Source organism: Scylla paramamosain, chromosome 36 (assembly GCF_035594125.1).
Source record: "Scylla paramamosain isolate STU-SP2022 chromosome 36, ASM3559412v1, whole genome shotgun sequence".
Classification (NCBI taxonomy): Eukaryota; Metazoa; Arthropoda; class Malacostraca; order Decapoda; family Portunidae; genus Scylla; species Scylla paramamosain.
Genome location: NC_087186.1, coordinates 5,795,458 through 5,816,907, shown reverse-complemented (window position 1 = coordinate 5,816,907; position 21,450 = coordinate 5,795,458). Strand labels below are relative to the sequence as shown.

At 40.7% G+C, this 21,450-nt stretch overlaps 2 protein-coding genes across 3 annotated transcripts; one reads left to right on the top strand and one right to left on the bottom strand.

The window, feature by feature from the left end:
- The first annotated feature begins 638 nt into the window (after nucleotides 1-638).
- On the top strand, nucleotides 639-15,298 carry LOC135090870 (sorting nexin-27-like). Of its 2 annotated transcripts, none has more exons than XM_063988006.1 (10): nucleotides 639-721; nucleotides 6,312-6,414; nucleotides 6,685-6,947; nucleotides 7,424-7,553; nucleotides 8,042-8,219; nucleotides 10,142-10,254; nucleotides 10,797-10,946; nucleotides 11,545-11,685; nucleotides 11,839-11,967; nucleotides 12,143-15,298. In XM_063988006.1, the coding sequence occupies exons 1-10, from the start codon at nucleotides 678-680 to the stop codon at nucleotides 12,197-12,199; spliced, it is 1,308 nt and encodes a 435-aa protein (XP_063844076.1). In that variant the 5' UTR covers nucleotides 639-677; the 3' UTR covers nucleotides 12,200-15,298. The 2 variants fall into 2 exon arrangements, with proteins under 2 accessions (XP_063844076.1, XP_063844075.1); XM_063988005.1 differs by lacking the exon at nucleotides 639-721 and adding an exon at nucleotides 2,507-2,820.
- LOC135090871 (uncharacterized) lies at nucleotides 14,877-20,911 on the bottom strand. The gene is made up of 3 exons (XM_063988008.1): nucleotides 20,774-20,911; nucleotides 16,883-17,659; nucleotides 14,877-16,736 (listed from the first exon to the last, which is right to left on the bottom strand). The coding sequence occupies exons 1-3, from the start codon at nucleotides 20,813-20,815 to the stop codon at nucleotides 16,569-16,571; spliced, it is 987 nt and encodes a 328-aa protein (XP_063844078.1). The 5' UTR covers nucleotides 20,816-20,911; the 3' UTR covers nucleotides 14,877-16,568.
- Between the last annotated feature and the right edge of the window lie 539 nt (nucleotides 20,912-21,450).

Below are 21,450 nucleotides of genomic sequence, written 5' to 3'. Positions count from 1 at the left end.
CTCTCTCTCTCTCTCTCTCTCTCTCTCTCTCTCTCTCTCTCTTCCATTGGATTGGCAATGCATTCCACTCGTCTATTGCTCAATTTGGAAGACTGTCTGTACATCCTTATCTCCTCTCTTGTTGTTAGGCTAATGCGCCCTCTTATCGTGTGTGTGTGTGTGTGTGTGTGTGTGTGTTTGGTTCCTTGCTATGCTTGACTACAAACCCCTTTCTTGAAGTTCCATTTGCGTGTTAAAATCAAACTGTGGTTATATTAGTTTGCTGTTTGTATCTTTCTTACAGTGAATATCAGAGGAGAATGTGGTCTCTCTCTCTCTCTCTCTCTCTCTCTCTCTCTCTCTCTCTCTCTCTCTCTCTCTCTCTCTCTCTCTCTCTCTCAGTTCGAAGGAGAAAGGTATAGATATAGAAACAGGTTATCAATTACTTTCTTATTTTTCACTATCAGGGCATCTGTCACCCTTTTATCTCCACCATTCCCTACTAATAAGGTCAGGCAGGACAAGGAGTGCATGAAAAAACAAGTTATCAAATCCTCAACATTTATCACTGCAGGCCTCAATGTACGAGTTAAAGTGGTAAAAGTTGCCATCTAACACCACACCGGTCCTTCAACCACCACCACCGCCACCATCACTGTCTTGTCACATCAGCTGAAGTGAGGAAGGTTTCTTGCAATATGCTCAGTGGCAGCCTTCAGGGAGTCATCTGCCCCTATATGAGGTGACTGTCATCTTTCCCTACTCGTGTTTGGCGGGAGAAGTGACGGGGTTTTATCGTGACCCCTTGACATTTCACCGTTCCTTCGTTTTTTGCCGTTTGACATGTCTCCAGTGTTTTACCGTGTCTACAGCCCCGTGTTTCTTTGTGTATGATGTATAGTGATCCCTGTGGTTGTCTATATGTGGGTATGGGCGTGTGGTGGGGCGTTGGTGGCAGGGGAAGTACAGTTAGTGCGAGTTAAATGCGTCTTGTCTCCCGCCACCCCGGATTTCGTCTGTTCACGGGAGCGAGACTCGTTTTATGGCGGTGCGCACACTGCCCTACACACACACACACACACACACAACTATTGCACTTTCTCACTGCTGCTCTTTGATTTTCTTTTCGAGTTCACGTCTTAGGAGTCTTGGTCTGTTTTAATGTGTTTCATTTGTCTATTCCTAAACATCTGGCCGTCTTATCTTGACTTCACAAATTCAAGTAGAAATTATTCGAGTTATTAGGTGTTTCCTGTATCTAGTGATAACTTATGGCTTGAGCATCATAGGTGGATAAAAAGACTCCTAAAAACACGAGTGATCATCTCTGTGGCCTTTGAAAATGGGTCTAATGCGTGAACAAAGCATTTAAGAATAGGTGGATGTGTCTTCCTTTTCTATCCACACAGGAATGTGAACTTGATGTGACTCGAAACAACCTTCAAAATTGTGATAGTTGTATTTTTCAAGTGATAACATGTCCGTATCATGTTTATCAGGTGTTTATTTTGTATTAGATATGAATCTGCTCACCTTTCCCCACCCCCCCCCCAAAAAAAAAGAGAGTTGAAGGAATCTAGAGTACCGAAATTCACACCTGTTCCTCTCACCTGTTTCTCCAAGGTTGGGCAGGTATATTATACTAAACACGTTTGTATTTCTGGACCATTATATACTTCCATGAACGGTACTTTTATTTGGAATTGGCCCCAAGATTAAGAATCTCTATAGGCCGTAGTTTTAAAAGAAATGTGTACAAGAACTATAGATGGGCTGTGAAAATGGCTTTTGAGATATATATATATATATATATATATATATATATATATATATATATATATATATATATATATATATATATATATATATATATATATATATATATATATATATATATATATATATATATATATATATATATTTATTTATTTATTTATTTATTTATTTATTTATTTACTTATTTACTTATTTATTTATTTATTTATTTATGTATGTATGTATTTATTTATTTATTTTTATTTAGGTTGTATATATTTGCACACACACACACACACACAAACACACACACACACAGAGAGAGAGAGAGAGAGAGAGAGAGAGAGAGAGAGAGAGAGAGAGAGAGAGAGAGAGAGAGGAAATGCTATCATAATCGCAAGGAAAAATAATACATGCATTGATAACAAAAGATAATATAGATAAGGAGAGAGAGAGAGAGAGAGAGAGAGAGAGAGAGAGAGAGAGAGAGAGAGAGAGAGAGAACTGCAACTCATATAATTACACACAAATACATGAACACATTTATTATAAGAAATAACAGAGAAACGAAGAGACTGACCGAAATTAAGAGAGAGAGAGAGAGAGAGAGAGAGAGAGAGAGAGAGAGAGAGAGAGAGAGAGAGAGAGAGGAAAAAAAAAAGCAATATAAACACAAAACCGTGCATGATAATAAATAAACAAGAAAGGAAAGCGATAAACGGTAGAAAATAGGAGAAAAGTGAGAGGAACTAGAGAAGAGGGCCGAGTGAGAGAGCGAGAGAGGGAAGGAGGGTGGGAGGGCCAGCTGGCAGGTGAGCTTACACAGGTATCATGGCAAAGGGAGAGAGACAGTGAAAACAAACTTGCAGCCGCCATGAGCCAATTTAACCCCGGTCCTCGTGTGGTGACCATTTACAAGACTGACACGGGGTTCGGGTTCAACGTGAGAGGTCAGGTCAGCGAGGGAGGGCAGTGGCGGCCGATCAATGGTGACCTGTACCCTCCCCTGCAGCATGTTTCCGCCGTGCTGGAGGGCGGCGCGGCGGAGCAGGCGGGCATACGGAAGGGCGACAGGATTCTGGAAGTGTAAGTTGTGGGATTTATTTGTCGGAGTTTGGTTTGGTGAAGATTTGTGGTAAGATGTGCTAGTGTGGTGTTCTCTTCCGTCTTTCGTATTTGTAACTTTTCAGACCTAAGTTTTCTTCTTGCCTCTCGAGTTGTGTTCGTTATTCGTTGGTATTGGGTTTCGTGAGTGTTTGTGTTTAGGTTTATTAATGTGGCAATTTTGTTCTCTTCACCTGTTTTCTTTGCCCTGGAATTTTTTTTTTTTCCCTCACGTATTGGCAACTTCTCATATCAGCCCAAAGTTTCCTTCGTGCCTCTTGATTTGTTTCAGATATATGGATATTGGGTTTTGTGAGGGTTTGTGTCAAGATATATTAGTGTGGTAATTTTGTTTTCTTATGAAATTTTTGCACTTGAATCTTGTCTGCCCTAACAAACTTTCCTCTCGTTGTTCTTTTCCTTTTCTTTCATGTTTTTGAGTTGTTTACTTGTCGGGGTTTGGTATGGTTTGTGTTTAGGTATATTAATGTGGTAATTTTGCTCTTCACTTAATTTTTGCACTTGGTTCTTGTCTGGTCTAACCAAACTTTCCTCTCCTCCTTGTGCTCTTCCTTTTCTTTCATGTTTCAGAGTTGTGAACTTAATTAGTTTTTGTTTGCTCTTAAATCTTGACTGTCATAACCTTCCTTTCCTTCACATTAGTTTTGAGTTGTGGTCCCTATTCTAGGGTGTTGAGTACATGTAAGGCTTGTGTTAAGGCGTGTTGGTTTGGTAGGTAATATTTCTACTTGAGTCTTATCTGTCTTAACCTAACTTGGTAATATTGGATTTTATATCCCATCACTTACCTTGGTTTTTTTACTGGTTTTTATTATAATTGTAGACGTCAAGACATATTTCTTCAATAGTCTTTCCATCGCAAGCTAATATTTTTCAAACGGAAATTTTCAATTATTATTTCCCCCATGTGGAAGGGTTGTCATGGCAGAACGCAACAACTGTGGAAAAAGTAAGATCATTAAGAAAACGTTAAGCCTAACTAACCTAACCTGACTCAGAGAAATGCAAAATTGTTAAGAAAATGTTAAACCTAACCAAACCTAACAAGCCAAATCTAATCAGACTAACTTAACCTAACCCAGGGAGCATTCAGTATTAGTAATGTAAAAGATTGGCAGGTGGCAGCAGTGTCAAGAGATGCGAGCTGAACCTGTCCGCCATGACGGCTCTTCCGCGTGGGCCAAATAATAATTTAAACTTTCCTAGCTTGAAAACTATTAGCTTGTGACGGAAAGACTGAAAAAGAGAAATGTCTTCAAAAGTCTCTGTTATCATAAAACCCAGTCCAAAAAAACGAGGTAAGTGATGGTGTATAAACTTCAATAATATCCTTAATTCACCTTTTTGTTTGTGTCGGTTTTGAGGTGTGATCTTTATTAGTGGATGATAAGTAAGTGCCATTCCTGTCTCATTAGTACATGCTCCCATATATTTGTGTCTATTAGATATACACATATAGAGTTTTTGGATATATACATTTCTTTGTGTATTCCTTTTATCCTTATCTAATGTTACCAGCTAAATGCAAATATCTATATTTTTTTTTATTCTTAGAAGAACATTTAGACATTGGCCAAGATCTATTAGCTACTCTGCCACATCACACAATTTCTCTTAAATATCTTTTTTGGTAAATTTATAGTTTAAGCCAATGTCCCCAATCTCTACCCACGGCCCACGGCGTTATTATTAATTTCCGACAAGTAGTGTAATCATTAGAAATGATGTGAATAGTGAGAAGAACAAAATGAGGTAGGTTATTACCACGTAGTGTGTAATGGCTTAAACTTTAATAAAACCTCTTTTTTTTTTTTTTTTAATCCAAGTATTAAGTATGGATTATTTAGCTCATCAAACCATACAGTGCTACAAATGGTTAGAATTTTGAGATAATAAACATTTAACATTTAACAACAGCTTTGAGGGGTTGTTGTTGTCATTTAGGTTGACCACCCAGAGTGCTTATCAGACCACCCAGGGTGCTTATCAATATGGTCAGGTGACTCAGGTCAGTGAGAGGGGTGGCTCTTCATGGAAGGGCCTCCCAAGTGCTCACCTGTTCTTCACAGTCGGGAGAAATAACTTATTTACAACAAGAATAAGTATTTTTAGAAGAGAAGAGCCGATAGAGGTCCTATCATTGCATCCCCAGAGTAATAACCAGAGTAATAACAGGCAAAGGTACTAATGTGAGTGAGATGACGAATCTGCTCTGCCCCTAATCAAGATTACGTAAAACAATTAACATGAACAAATAAATTATAGAAAAAACATTCACACAGTATTATACAATACTGAGAGAGAGAGAGAGAGAGAGAGAGAGAGAGAGAGGTGGGGGGTGATGGTCACCTGTCCTTTCTACCAAGGTGTTAAACTGATAATTGGTCTTGTAGAGACAGGCAACACAGCTCATGGGAATTATCCTACTCAGCCAACACCAGAATGTTCTTCCAGGAGTAAAACTACTATTGTCTGACCTAAAGTAACCTAACCTTTCTTCTCCTTTTATGTTTGAGGTGTTGCTGACTTCCCTTATTTCTAATTATTAAAGATTTTGTGTCTTTCTTATTCAAATGTGATCCTTTACCTGATCTGTATCTTTAATGTAATTCTGCAGTTTACTTTGATATTCTAACCAAATGTATCCTGTTCCAACATCTCTCACGGGACTATTAATTGTTTCCTTATTCATAATAGTGAAGATTATAGGTATGGATCTAACTGCTTCACTCCACAGAAATCTTAAGTAAAAGATGAAAGATTTGTATCTGAGGGAAAGCAGGGTGAGATCAGAAAAATGAAGAGGCAAGAATTTTTGGAGAAAGTGTGTGTGAGTGAAGTAAAACATCATAATTGAGGAGGGAGGCCACCTGGAATATGGAGGGATAAGGTACAGGAGTAGGTTCATGTGTGTTAGAGGTTGCACTGAGGCCAGAATGGTTGAACAAAGAAGAGAGGAGTGTTTGGATAGGGAGAGGTGGGTTTTCTACTGTGGCCACCATCTCTGGGGCCTTCTTACATAATTTTTAACCTAAAATGTAATGGCAGTGTGTAATTCTGTATAACTATTGTATCCCTCCCTCAATGAGCAAGAGTGACTGATGGAAAGTGGGTTTTGGGGATGAAAGAAGCAAATGTATACAACTTAAGACTAACTGACCACCTGTTCAAAGTCACACTAACCCCCAGACTTTAGTCTCTTGGTCACTTGGACTTTTCAAAATGTAATGAGATGAACATGTGGCCTCCTGACAGAGAAGACATTTCCTTCCCTTGGAACACTATGCGAAGCTGATTGCTGGCACATCAGTCTCTTCCTCAGTGCTTGTGTGTGAACTTGGCATGGACTTGTGGAAGCTATACTTGTTATATTATTCAAACATCTTTCTATAAGTGCTGGTTCCATCTTTCAGTGTCTGCAATTATTTTGAATTGAGTGTGTTGTGTTGCAGCAATGGGGTGAATGTGGAGGGTGCCGAACATCGCTATGTGGTGGAGCTCATCAAGCAGGGCGGCGATGTGCTCAGGCTCACTGTCATCTCTGTCTCAAGGAAGGTGAGGATCGGAGTTGTTACTCTGCCTCAAGGAAGGTGAGGACTGGTGTTATTACTCTGTCTCAAGGAAGGTGAGGACTGGTGTTATTACTCTGTCTCAAGGAAGGTGAGGACTGGTGTTATTACTCTGTCTCAAGGAAGGTGAGGACTGGTGTCATTACTCATGTTGGTGTGTGCTTTATGTCAAGCTTTCTTATGACCTAAACACATTCAGGTTAAGAGTTGTAATGAATTTAATTATACTCATGTAGTAACTTTCTCCATACACCAGGAGGCAGAGAGGTTGGAGCCAAGTGAGGAGACTTCTGGGTTCTCATACATAGACTACAGTGAGAAGCGATCTCTGCCCATCTCCATCCCAGACTACTCATACATAGAGGCTGGAGGGGACAAGTATGTGGTGTTCAATATCTACATGGCCGGCAGACACCTATGTGCCCGCCGCTACAGGGAGTTCTCAAACCTTCACAATAATCTCAAGAGGGAGTTTATGGATTTCAACTTCCCTAAGCTCCCAGGGAAGTGGCCCTTCTCGTGAGTGTTGTCTTGTCCCTGGCTGTGTTTAGTGGTGTTTGAAAGGTTACTTGTGTCACTTCTTCATTGTTTGATACTTTACATGTGTTAAGTGTCTTTGTGATATGAGGTTTTGATTTTGCCTTGAAGGACTTTTCTTTAGTATTATGGTTTGCTTAGTGATTTGTGTGTGAAATGTCTGTGATATTCCATGATATTGGATCTTATTAAGTATGGAATGATTTTACTGTGAAGTGAGAAAATTTCTTTTAACTGTTTTCCTTTCACCATTCCCAATGAAGATATCCAAAGAATAAGAAATCTACAGTAGATCTTAACTACAGAAATTATGTTTTCTTTCTTTCTAGATTTATTTATTTATTTATTTTTACTCAAAACATGGCAGGACTATCATCACACAGTCTTGGGAGGAAAGCTCAAATTCAAAGACTGAAATATACAAACACAGCAACTCATGACACATAACTGTCCCTCAGGCTTTCAGAACAACAGCTTGATGGAAGACGCAGAGGTCTGGAGCTGTATTTAGAGAAAGTGTGTGCTGTGAGGGTGATAGCCGAGAGTGACATCATGCAGGATTTCCTCAATGACTCAGATGATCATCAGGTTCGTGATAACAAGCTTCTCCTTGCTTCATGTACTCAACAAAAATGTTCACTTGACTGTCATGATTTGATGTGTTCATTTACTTTTTATGGTTGTGTAGTATTGTATCTACTGTATTGTGTTGCTTTAATGCAATATACTTTATTAATGTGTTTTTTTTAATTTTCTAAGGCATTTGTATTTCTTTTTTCACTTTTTTCCTATTTAATATTCCCCCTTACACTTAAATGGCATATATATCACACATAGACAAATCTGTAACCCTTGACATTGACATGACTTGACAACATACATGCCAAGAAAGCCATAAGATTGATTACACTGTATTTTCTTATTATTCCAAGTAATAGTCCTGCCATTAAGTGAACCTGCCATTAAGTGAACCTTTTATTGCACATACAAGCACTTCAAAGTCTTTTAATTCTTCACACACATAATTAACAAGCTTCTAAAGCCAATAACATGACAGCACTTATCTTCTTGGACAGGGTAACAGTATTCGTGTGGACCTGAAAGTGCTGCTGCCAGACAAGAGTGTGGTGACAGTGACGCAGGCAAAGAACGTGTTGGCCCATCAAGTGTACCAGGCAGTGGTGGAAAAGATCAACATTCCACCTGAGACAGCCAAGTGCTTCGCCCTCTTTGAAATTGTGGAGTACAACTTTGGTAATTGTTTGGCTCAGCGTTCTCCTGATCAGGTTTTATTTCCAGACAGGCAAAATGAGATCTCATGTTCTATTATTGGTATAGCTGAGGTAGTTCATGAAAGTATCCCTCTCAACCAGGGACCAACAGGGCAAGAGTATGAATGATGTGCACGAGTGTGTGGTGGTTTGTCTGGGCCACCCTCTGTGGGATTGCCAGCCTGTATGTAGAACAGACTTTTCATACATGTGTAGCTATTTTGTAGGTGTATTCTGTTGTGTGTCTTTTATATATATATATATATATATATATATATATATATATATATATATATATATATATATATATATATATATACGAGGTGTGTCATTAAAGTTCCAGGACTGGTGCCACACAAGTTTTATTTCACATCCAGGCTACAAACTATAGGTTATCTCCTTCGAAGTAATCCCCCTGGCACCGCATGCACTTGTCCATCCTTCTCTGCCAGGCTTGCATGCACTGCTGGAAGGATTCTTGCGGGATGCTCCTCAGCTCCGTCGTCACGGCCTTTTTGATGTCGTCCGCATCATCAAAACGGGTCCCCTTCATGACCTCCTTGAGCTTGGGGAAGAGGAAGAAGTCGCACGGAGCGAGGTCAGGTGAGTAGGGCGGTTGCTCCAGCACGGCGATGTTCTTCTTGGCCAAGAACTCTCTGATGCTCAGGGCATTGTGAGCAGGCGCATTGTCGTGGTGAAGCAGCCACGAGTTGCCCTGCCACAACTCCCGCCTCTTCTCGCGCACTGCACGAAGCAGACGCCGCAGTACTTCTTTGTACACATGTTGGTTGACTGTCTGGCCCTGTGGCAAGAACTCGCAGTGGACGATGCCCCTCACATCGAAGAAAGCGATCAACATGACCTTGAAGCTGGACCTGGACTGCCTTGCTTTCTTCGGCCGTGGCGACGCCGGACTCTTCCATTGAAGGCTCTGGCGTTTGGTCTCCGGGTCGTACTCAAATACCCAGGACTCATCGCCGGTGATGACTCTCCTGAGCAAGTCTGGTTCAGTTTCCAGACGCTCGAGGATGTCCTGACACACCTGCATGCGTCGTCCCTTCTGGTCATCGTTCAGGAGTCTCGGCACCATCTTCGCACAGACTTTCCGCATGCCCAGATCTTCAGTGATAATCTTCCACACGCTGTTGTGGTTCATGCCAAGCTCATCTGCGATCTTTCGAACAGTCAACCGACGATCGTCACGCACCATCTGCTTGACACGCTCAACATTGGCCTCATTCCTGCTCGTTGAGGGTCTTCCACTCCTGGGGTCATCTTCCACGTCCTCCCGGCCCTCTTTGAACCTCTTGCACCACTCAAAAACACGTGAGCGTGACATTGTCTCATCCCCGTACACTTTTTGCAGCATACCCAGTGCTTCTGACGGCGTTTTCCCCAACTGCACCAAAAACTTCAAGTTTGTTCGCTGTTCAGCGCTCATTGTTAAACGACCTGCAACAGAGGACATGATTTTAAAAGCACGTAAGAAAAAGATTAGTGACTGTAGAGGGTTGGGAGCGCAGTTGTATACTCCAGAAGGATTACTTTGAAGGGGAAATATGGTGGTTTGTGGCTTGGGTTTGAAATTCATCTTTTAGGACACCAGTCCTGGAACTTTAATGACACACCTCGTATATATATATATATATTCTTTTGATAAATGTTCCTTCCTTGCATCCTCTGATTCACATGTCTTTAGCAATTCTTTTGGTCTTTTGCATGCTTCTTCACTTTATCATTCCCTTTTATAATTGTTGTGCTTTTTAATGCACCTTCCCTCACATTTGCAATTTTGTTACATCCTTCAACCAAGTAATCTTTCCTCAATGTGACATCCCTGTACTTCAGTCATTAGTCATTCATGCTTCATGCTGGCACCAAGAATTATTTGTCTTTTTGTTTCAGAACGAAAAATCAGCGATGATGAGTTTCCCCACAACCTGTACATCCAGAACTACAGCACAGCCACAGCCACCTGCTTGTGCATCCATCGGTGGATATTCAACCCACACAGAGAGGTGAGTGTGTGAGAGGTCAATTTAGGTTCTCTTCACAAGGGATGATACCATAGGTGAAATAGATTTTTTTCCAATATTTTTTATGATAATTTTGTTTCTTGCTTCCCCATGAAGCAGAAATACAATAAAAGACATATTTGTTTTATATGCAGATGGTTTCATGTGTGGCCATGTTGTCTCTCATTACACCACAGGTTAACTTAGTAAGGATATCTGATATGGAATGTATCACAAGGCACAGCTGTTTTGTGATGCTGAGTGCCACACACACTTCACTCCTTTGATCTTTGTAGAATCTATCAATTGTTAGGTTTTGTAAGTAGACTGAAGATTAGGACACAATGTTTAAGGAAAATGCTAAAAACAGTGGAAGTGAGTGCAGTACGTTACTTGACTATTGGTGGTGAATGCATGACAAACACATTATGGACACAGGCACTGTTACTAGTCAGAGATGCATCTGACCAGCCATCTGTAGCACCATCAGAAGGAGAGTACAATGAGTCACGAATACCCCTGACCTTGGTGCCTTCCTCCCTCAGCTGCGACTTTGTGCCTCAGACGACATGGCACACACCTGGCTCTTTTGGACAGCGGTGGAGGATGTGAACCGGGGACACATCAAGCCCACTGACCAATTGTACCAACTGAAGGCCCTGCAGGACGTGGCCAGAAAGGAACAATATCTCCAGGTGGGTTTGCAACTCTCACCAAACATTTAACACCAAACCCATATCATAAATTACTTCAAATTATCTGCCTGCTTGCTTGCTAGGTGTTCAGCTGTTATTTAGCAAGCTGAGGTTCATGCCACACTCATGATACTAAGGAGTTTTCATTGATGAGCGAGCAGTTGCTGATCTCTGTAAGTTAGGGGAGATCATTGTCATCACTATTTTATTTAATGCCCTTATTTTCCACTGACACTGTTGGACAGCTTGTGAGTCTCCTCCTTTTTGCTATTGTAGATAATTACTTTCTCTATTTTTGTCTTTTTCATATTTTTCTATACACAAGTATGAACAGTGCTGGATTTTATTCCAGAATATGGAGATGTTTAAGATTAATTTCTTTCTATATACCAGGCCAACAATCCCACATTGGGTGGTCCAGACAAAGAAGAATAAATAACGCTGCATTGTTGTCCCTCAAGTTATGAAGTTATCATAAAACTTGAAATTAATATGAAGTTCAGGTTCGATTGAAATTAAATATTAAACCTATCTTATGAAAAAACATTGTGCTTCATGAATGTAAGTGTTGAGATTGCGTTGTGTTGTTGTGGTGCAGGTGGTGCGAGGCTGTGAAGGGTATGGAGACATTGTGTTCCCTCACTGCCCCTGTGACTCGAGGAAGAAGGGCCATGTGGTCGCCTTTGTGGGGTACAAGTCCTTCAGGCTGCAGGCGTGTAAAGAGGATGGCTCATTACAGGTACAGACTGCTTGAAGTAGTGGTGAGAGAGTAAGAGCTTATTAGTGTTCCATGTGGCTTGAATTTGTAGATAGTAAAGGTAGAAAAGCAAATTTTTGTGAGACATTTAGCAAGACTAGTGTAAAAAATACTTCTTTTCCCTCCCACCACCAGAGTCAGATAATCGATTTTGCCTGGTCAACAATTGAGAAGTATGAAGTGGATGATGAGGCGATGGCATTCTGCTTCCTATACAGGCAAACAGAGGAGCTCATCAGATGGGTCAAGATTTTCACACCATATGTAAGTGTACCCTTCCCATGATCCTGCACTGATTGGTTCCCAATGCTTTGTGAATTCAGTATTTGGTCACATTCTCAGAAGCATTACAAATTAGCAGAATTGAAAACTGAAGTGTGAGTGTCAGCAAGTGAACTCTGATGGACAGAGTGTGATGCAGTGTTCCTTTGTCTTGCAGTACCACTTCATGGAGGAATGCTTCCAGCGGGTGCAGGAGGAACACCAGTGGACGTAGGGAGACAGGAGCTGTAGAGTGTAAGACCCGAAGTGTGTGTGTGTGTGTGTGTGTGTGTGTGTGATGCTATGGTGGTGTGCTGGACATGATGTGAGGACTTCATTGGCATTCGTTGAGTGATATCTGAACACATGTACACGTCGACACATAAACCACTGTTTGAACGTGAGCGGTTAAGTTTTTAGGAAGTGTTGTGTTTATATTGAGAGAAAATGAGTAATTCTTTTAACAGACTATCTTGGAAGTAGTGAGAAATCTTGGCTGAGGCGTGGTGGTCAGCACTGCCCAATACTCATCTTGTGAGGTCTCTGTCCCCTTACTGGTCTAGGAGGGCTGGAGACACTTCAGTTTTTATGCCCTCAGTCATGATTACTTTTTACGGCAACATAATAATGTGTTTCATTGCAGCCAGATAGGATATTTATAAGGCTTGAAAATTCAATGAAAAATACGTATGTGACATTTGTATGTTTTGTGAGCTTACGGCTCTAGTCAGCTGATCCTCAAGTCACTTTAGTTTTTGTTGAGTGTGTATGTAACTCCTGCTGCAGTCACTTGTCTCCCAGTACAGCTCTTCATTTCAGAACAACACGTCTGTCAGACACTCACATTGCTCAGACCACACTACCCATGAGTGCACAAAGTCCTGCCCTGTGTCTCCCCTTGACCAGTACCTTTGGGAACAAGTACTGTACGTATTCTTGTACTCGCGACCTGACAATTACACTTGCCGTCTATCTGCCTGTCCCTCCTCCTGTCCCTCACTTCTCTCCGCTGTTTCCTGAGAGACGAGAGAAGTAGTACGTGAGCAGTCCTCAGCCAGCCCAAGACTGCAAGCATTTGGCTGGAAGTAAGATTTAATCTAGTTAACAGAAGGCAAAGAATATATTTTTATCTTAAAGCCAGTTGTCACGCTCCAATTATTTTTGTTGTTTTACAAAATATACTATACATAGCAATAGGTAGCCGAGATATATGTAATGGGATTGAGTGTTACATGATACAGTATAGCTTACTGCTTGTGATGAGCTTGCCTGTATGTGAAAGGCAGGAGTGAAGGGGTGTGAGTGTGTGAAGTGTGTGGTGTGCACAGGATACAGCCTGCTGGAGATATTATTTGGAACAGCATATCCAGGAGCTACTGTGTGTGTGTGTGTGTGTGTGTGTGTGTGTGTGTGTGTTTGTGTGTGTGTGATACTTGTGAAGGATTGTGCATTTACTGTTTGGAAAAGACCAAGAATGTAAGTTGCAGGAATGTGTTCTGTAGCTAATTTATAGATGACAGTGTGGATATATATATATATATATATATATATATATATATATATATATATTCTACACTTGTTCACTCCTTTGAAGTCATTGGTGGTTCTGTTCCATGAAGTTAGTTGTATTCATTGTTATAGATTTACATATTTTCTTCCAATATGAAGTGATGATAACAAGAGCAGTATTCCCCAGCCAGCCAGCCTCACTAGTCTGTCTGTTCAGTAAGTCGCCACAAGTTAAATTGACGTGCCCCAAATATTCACACAGCATCCTCACAGGCTCACCGGGTGTCAGGTGGTGGTGACAAACTCCTGCCTGGCGGTGGTGTGTGGCGGCCACCTGTTGTATGTGATATGCTTCGTATGAGTCCTCCAGTCATAGGTTTACATGACATATCAGCCCCAGTGTTATAATGGATCTTAAGTTTGAAGTTAGTCCCAGTTTATTTCATATCGTAATAATTTCACCATAGCAATATATTAGAACCTACGCAAATACCAGGGAGACTTATGCACGCATTGTCTCATACAACGTGTAATATTTTGTTATCCTACTACTGTTGTTATTGAAGCTCACTTACTGTCATGATGGAAACTGGCACTCTCAAGAAAGGCTTATAAAACTCCTGTAGGAGAAATCATGTATTGTGCTAATGCCCTTGGGATGAGCTCCTCCCAGGACAGTGTTACTTACTCAGACAGTTTGGGTTTGGGTTTCCTCGTAGACATTCCACACTCGTCCCTGATAAATGTGATGAAAACCTTCCATGTTACGTTCAGCCTCTTAGCTATTTATTTTGTATTGACCCTTTTGGTGGCTCAGACAATAGGTATGAAGATATCAAGATGCATTTCCCTTCCCCTCAATGGACTAAGCTTCATAACATTCTCAGTAGCAATACAGTGATACGACACTATAGTCACCTGAAGACTCCACACACCTGTGACAGCCACACTCCTACAGCTTAGTTAGGTTGATGCACCAGAGGCCTCCTGTTCATGCATTTTCACCTGGGCTTTTACCTGGCTTTCCCTCCTTTTCTGTGGTAGCATTACTTTTCTTGATAAAAGAAACTGTGTTATATTGAAAAATACCTGTGCCATAGAAGCTACTGGTTATAGATGCTTAAAACTAGGAGGATGTTGGCATTAGGTGTTACAGACATAGAGAGTTAGGAACTGACTATCCAATCATGTATTTTTCTATTCAGATCAGAGTGAGTAAATCCTTGTTGATCATCACCCACAACACAAGAGGGATAGATTTATTTTATCACTGCAGCTTCTTGTGTGTCTATCATGACTGACAACTCAGTGAAATATCTTGATACTCTATTTTTTTTTTCTCCCTCTCTCTGATTTCACTGAGGTTAGCATTACCAAAGATTCTAGAATGATATACATTAACATAGGAGAGCCCTGTAATATTGGCTCTTTTATGATTTTATTTGAAATATAATATATTTTTTCTTTACCTAGTTTGTATAACACACCAACACGTATGAATCAAAAGCATCTGATTGGTGAGCAGACACTTAAATTTTAAATTGTGATTCACTATGCAGGTTTTATTTGCGAGTTTCAACTTTTTAATTTTTTACCTAGAAACATTTTATTAAATGTATTTTACCCTGTATGTATTTAAATTGTCAATACTTCCTTAGTAATAACACTAATTATGCCAATTTATGTAACAGCACCAATTGTAATTATAACAATATGCATGCAAACATTTGATGTATATAATTACATGCCATATTTATGATCCAAGGTACTGTGTACCTATTAAATCATCTACATTAATCATGTATATATACTATATATCTATGAATTGTTGTTTGATATGTCCTTGCCAACATCTGACTTCACTGACTGACAGCATGTTGAGTTGAGCATTTCAGAGCATGTGCTGGAGAATGGCATGGTGACTTGTGGCCTGGTGGTGCATCAGCCCCTGAGCGCTGCCACACCTGCAGGCTGGCACTCAGCTGGGATGTCCTGAATCATATGTTACATGAAAGTGAATGTTATTGTTACTTTCTGTTTATGCATCTTGCTTAAAAACAGAATACTGTTAAACTTTAAAATAATTTACAAACCTAAAAGGACAATTTTCAAATGGAAATATTTAAAAAAGTTACAAATACAAGAGTAACATTACCCAGCATTTGATACCTTTTCCACATATAACTCCACAGTCCTATGATGCTCAAAAACTCCTTGTAGGAGCAGCATAAGGAACTTCACTGTTGAACAATTGAACCACAGAACAGCAGAGTAAATACACAATAAGGGAGTCTGGGGTAGACATAAATGTGTAACCTTTTGAGTTTCCTATTACTGGGAGTAGTGTGGCTCAGGCAGCAGTGCATCTAACTACAACACAGGAAGTCAGTCTCGTCTTACAGTTGAGATTGTTCTGACTACCTACTCTCAGGTTCACTCAGCTTTAAATGGGTAACAGTTGCTGAGAAATAGGAAGGATAAAGGTGGAAGAGAAGGGAACAGACATTTACCAAGGATCAGGAATGACTGGCACCACCAGCCGATTGGCCACACTTGCAGGAGTATGGCATGCATTTTTATTAAGGAACACTCATTTCCCTTTGACTTTGTCCTCTTAGGTCATTCCTTAAAGCAACAATATTGAGATGGAGCCCTTGTATTTTCTGTGGTTTATTTAATCAAAAAGGAGCATTTTAACATTTTTGTGTTATTATTTACTGTGTTTCTCATGCATGTGTAGTGGTAGGAACGGAATGCTTGGCAGCTACATTCTGTGGCATCAGTGTTTGCCATCTTCTGCAATGAGGTGTAGAGGCCTTCATCTTTGCATTCACAACTTTCCATGTGTAAGACCAATAAAGATAGGTTAGCATGCCTACTGGCAGTAAAGAAGTAAAAGTGTGGTTAATATATAATTCAGCCACTCTACGTAAGTTTTTCCTCATGTGTTTCAGGCATCAAACTCTTATATGCCATCATCTTCACTCATTTCACCCATCCAGCAAGCTCTTCATCTTCAAAGCTTATTATTTACACCTCAAGAGAGTCAGTGAGTCAGCAAGCGTAGAGACATGGCAGGTGAGGCAGTGTGGCAGCTAGATGGTCCTGGTGGAAAGAAAGTTGTGTTTCTGGCAGTATATCTTTTTCTCATGCCTCAGTTTGGTCCAGATGCCCTGACACATCTTGACCAGACGGATGTCCCTCGCCTCAGGCAGGACACTGAGTGCCCACAGGTACTCCTGCTTGATGATTCTCGCTGCAAGCTGGACAAGAGGAAACAGGCACTTCATTGAATTTTGATAACCTTTCTGATCACTTTTGGACATTTATGAAAGTATAAATTCAAACATATTTATAGTTCAAAATAAAGCACAGTCAAATTATTACTGAACAAGAGTGACTATCTCACCTTGAACCGATACTTCTGAATGAGTGAGATAGCTGCGTACAGCCTGCACCGGGACGCCATGTTTGGGTCCCCAAGGCGCAATGCAATCTCCAGCTGCTTGACAGAGATGGCCCCGGCTCGCTCTGCAAAGTCTACCAGGTGGTCCCCAAGGGCTGAACATGCCCCACCTAGCGTCGAGAGCCACGACATCATGATGTCCAGCTGCTGCCGCTCCACCACGCACTGGCACATCCTCTCCCCCCAGGCATAGTCCAGCACGTGGGGCAGACTGTTGTGTAGTTTGACTTGGATGACTGCACCTGCTCTGTTATCATTACTGCTGGTTTTCTCATATCTTTTCCTCCACACACAAGTCCACTGCTCCACTACTGACACTCTGTACACAAGGGATTTTTGTAGCTCTCTTAGGAAAGCTGCAAAGAACAGTCCCTGTGTCTGTATGTGAACAGCCTTCATTTTTGATTCCCCAGTTTTCTTACAGCCTACCATACCATTCATAAGGCATTCATGGCCACAGGAACACGTGCTGGTGCAAGTGTCCACATCACATCTATTAATATCACTTACATCACGCTTCACACACCCATTGGGCTGGTCAGTGGTGCCCCTCACAACCACAGGTTTCACTGGACAAGTTTCTCTTTCATAACAAGGCATAGAAAATCTGTGGGACACAAGGTCAGTTCTGCCAATGGATACAACATCCCAGCAAGTGTCCTGCTCTGCTGCTGCTGCAACTACCACCATCACCACCATCTTGTCGGCCATTCTGTCAACCTGGAAGACACGAAACTCTAAACATTGGAAGCACGGAAAATTTCCACAACAGATAACAGTAAGCACAGACAAAAAACACCACAAACCACAGTGAAGTTCTGTGGGAGGTACTGGACAGCAAAGAAACGTAGCTGAAGATACAGGAATGCACAAGAATTTTCCACAGAAGACAACTGCAAGCACAAAAATTCCACAAGGTATCAGCAAGCACAGAAAAGTTCCATACAAGACAACAAAGCCTAAAAATTTCACGAGATACAAAAAAGAACAGAAAAGTTCCACAGTTGGTACAGGCAACCACAACAAAAGTTCCACAGCAGGAGCCAGAAAGCACAAAAATTCCACTGAAGGAACCAGAAAGCACAGGAACACTCCATGGAAGGCAGTGGAAAACACAAAGCAAACAAATAGCAAGGTAGAGATCGTGTGTTTGTGTGCATGCTTAATAGCTACAGATTTAACCATTCCACAGACCACTCATGAGACATAATATTTTGAAGACATGTGGAGGATCCTGTGGGGGAATAGTGAGGTAAAGCTTGCCTACTGTTTTCTGATGAAACTATTTTTTCTGGTAGTTTTCGGCCTGTTTTGAATGAATCTGTGTGTTGTTTTCCTGCAAATCACTAGTTTTTGTCCCCCCACCCCCCAACCCTAATCAGAAACTAATGTTTTGTAGTAAAAAGGAAAAGCAGATTAATACAAAACTGACTGACAAATCTGCCACAAAAAGTTGGTTTCATCCTTATAAATAAGTAACAGCAGTAACACTCACAAAGTTCCCTCCAAGAGGACTGGCTGCTGCTTGCCTGTGGCCACCAGCTGGCTGCCACCATCACCTAACGAAGCTAATCTAATCTTTTTTTTTTTTTTATGTAGGAAGGACACTGGCCAAGGGCAACAAAAATCTAATAAAAAAAATGCCCACTGAAATGCCAGTCCCATAAAAGGGTCAAAGCAGTGGTCAAAAATTGATGGATAAGTGTCTTGAAACCTCCCTCTTGAAGGAATTCAAGTCATAGGAAGGTGGAAATACAGAAGCAAGCAGGGAATTCCAGAGTTTACCAGAGAAAGGGATGAATGATTGAGAATACTGGTTAACTCTTGCGTTAGAGAGGTGGACAGAATAGGGGTGAGGGAAAGAAGAAAGTCTTGTGCAGCGAGGCCGCGGAAGGAGGGGAGGCATGCAGTTAGCAAGATCAGAAGAGCAGTTAGCATGAAAATAGCGGTAGAAGACAGCTAGATATGCAACATTGTGGCAGTGAGAGAGAGGCTGAAGACAGTCAGTTAGAGGAGAGGAGTTGATGAAACGAAAAGCTTTTGATTCCACTTAACCTTAACCTAAACTAACAACATAACTAATCTAACCTAACCAAACTAGCAAGGCTAAGAAATTAATGAAATTGTTACCTTATTTGTCTTTGTAAAATCTGATGATACGCTGGAAATAATTGAGGCGACACCCACCGCCGACAGACATCTTCCTCAGACTAATTCAGATATTTCAAATTGAGCTACTACTCCATCCACAGGATGAAATAAAATGTGATTGGCTATATTAATTCTGTATCTTTTAATTGGCCAGCAGCTGCATTCTCAAATAAAAGAACCAATCACTGTGATTAATTTTGTGCTTGCACAACAGATGTAACATACACACGCATGGACAAACACAACTTCACCAGGGTAAATCGGTGCCTACCTATCCATCACACACGAGGGTGCATCACTTCCCAGCATTGTCATGGCACCCAATTTTCTAATCTTAATTAAGCAACTGTAACTTTGTGCAAGATACTGCATACTGCATTACATTCAGCAGCCATAACGCTGCAGATACGGTAAGTATTAACCTTGGAGAAGAACACCAGCTTTATTTAAATGTTACCATCTTGGGGGCTACGCCTAGTGCTTAGTGTGGCCTGGTTATGTCATCTATGAAGTTGTGATGGTAGAGAATGGGTTATGAGGGAGAAGGTGGGAGAATGTGATGGCAGATGAGGTCATGAAGATATAGAAGAAGAGGTTATGAGGGAAATTATTAGATAATGTGAAGGTGGATAACATCGTGAGTGGAGGGAAAGAGGTTATGAGAGAAAAGACTGGAAAATGTGATGGTAAATGAGATTGTAAAGATGGAGAAGAAGAGGTTATGAGGGAAATGTTTAGAGAATGTGAGGGTGGAGGGGAAGGGGTTATGAAGGAAAAGTCAGGAGAATATAAAGGTAGATAGGGTTATGAGCATGAAAGATTATGTGTCAAAAATGAATATGAGGAAAAAGAGAAAAAAAAAGTGAGGGCAAGGGGAAGAGAGTGAAGAAAGTTGAGGCTGTGACACCACAGTTACTCGTAAAGGGACCCATGTGAGAGGTCCAGGGCCCGGCATTACAGCTTCTGCACACATTATGAAGTGATGCTAGTAAGGTTTAAAGGGCAACCACTTACCCTGATGGCTACAAAGTGTTGATAGTGTATCCTTACATAAGTAATACACTTCTCACAGTGATCCTTAAAAAAACTTGCAAGAAACTAGAAAATTAATCTTTCCCAATAATTGAGTACCATATTTCCTAGAGTATAGATCAACCCCTGATTTCTGGCCAGGAAGTTTTAGTAATTTATGATACACCTTATGTACATAAGTCAACCACCTATGTGTAAGGCAGCACCCTCTATCATCTACCTAATGAAAAAATCTGTTGGCCTTGAAGTATTGAGCTGGCAATGGAAAGGCAAGTTATAACATTAAATCACCACATTTTAAAGGAATATAAGCACAGAGAGAGAGAGAGAGAGAGAGAGAGAGAGAGAGAGAGAGAGAGAGAGAGAGAGAGAGAAAATTAATCCTTCCCAATGATAAATAAGTAGTTTAAAACCATAACTTCCCGAAAGAGCAACTATAAACACACTTGCTTCCTATCTTATACATTACTGAAGACTATATATAAACTCCTGGCGGTCTTAACCCAAAAATATTGCCTTGTGACAGCAATGTACCTTCACCAAAATAGTCCCTGAGCAGCAGGTGTCTCCGTGTACCTCTCCTGCTATACCCCAAGTGCACCACATAGCACTACGATAACCAGTGTGTGATCCCCTCACTGCTTCACTCACCTGTGTCCTGGGATGCTGCTCGACGTGGGATAAACAACTCATGGAAAATCACACGAATCAAAAGAACTCGCCGCCCGTGTTGTGGTCGCTTAACTTCCACCGCCTCACGCACTCGTAGAGGAAGGACCTTTGTTAGGGGAAACTAAACAATTATATCATCCAGTTTCAATATGGCTTTTATGATGCTTTCTTGGACTTTATGTTATGTTATTATAATTAAGCACATTAGAAATAAAGCAAGCTGCAAGAAGCCGTCAAACCTGCACGTAGCAGTCTCCGCATGAAACCTGCCTCCAGTACCTATTTCCATCTATCATCCTCATCCATAATTTTGTCTAATCTTTTAAAGCTCCCTAATGACTCGGCACCAACAGTTTGATTACTGAGTCTATTCCATTCATCTAACACTCCATTTGGAAGCTATAATTCCTTCATACCTCTTTTTTATAAGAATCTAGCTTAATGAAACTTGAACTCATTATTTTATCTATTTATTTATTTATTTCATTTATTTATTTTCTTTTGTCCTAACATGATTTCCTCTCTATTCAACATAAAATTGATGGATGTATAGATAAAAGAGTGTCAGCAGGATTTTTCTAAGAGGGCAAATTAAAATAAATTATTCTTATATGTGCAGGATTGTAAAAAAAAAAAAAAATATATATATATATATA

Bases quoted from the DNA above. Each gene is read 5' to 3' on its own strand.
- LOC135090871 (XM_063988008.1), bottom strand. From the start codon at position 20,815: ATGAGTTGTTTATCCCACGTCGAGCAGCATCCCAGGACACAG. The intron at 17,660-20,773 runs GTGAGTGAAGCA...CGTGTCTTCCAG, and splicing joins AGCAGCATCCCAGGACACAG to GTTGACAGAATGGCCGACAA. The intron at 16,737-16,882 runs GTGAGATAGTCA...CCTCTTGTCCAG, and splicing joins TTCAGAAGTATCGGTTCAAG to CTTGCAGCGAGAATCATCAA.
- LOC135090870 (XM_063988005.1), top strand. From the start codon at position 2,609: ATGAGCCAATTTAACCCCGGTCCTCGTGTGGTGACCATTTACAAGACT. The intron at 7,554-8,041 runs GTTCGTGATAAC...CTTCTTGGACAG, and splicing joins ATGACTCAGATGATCATCAG to GGTAACAGTATTCGTGTGGA. The intron at 10,255-10,796 runs GTGAGTGTGTGA...TTCCTCCCTCAG, and splicing joins TATTCAACCCACACAGAGAG to CTGCGACTTTGTGCCTCAGA.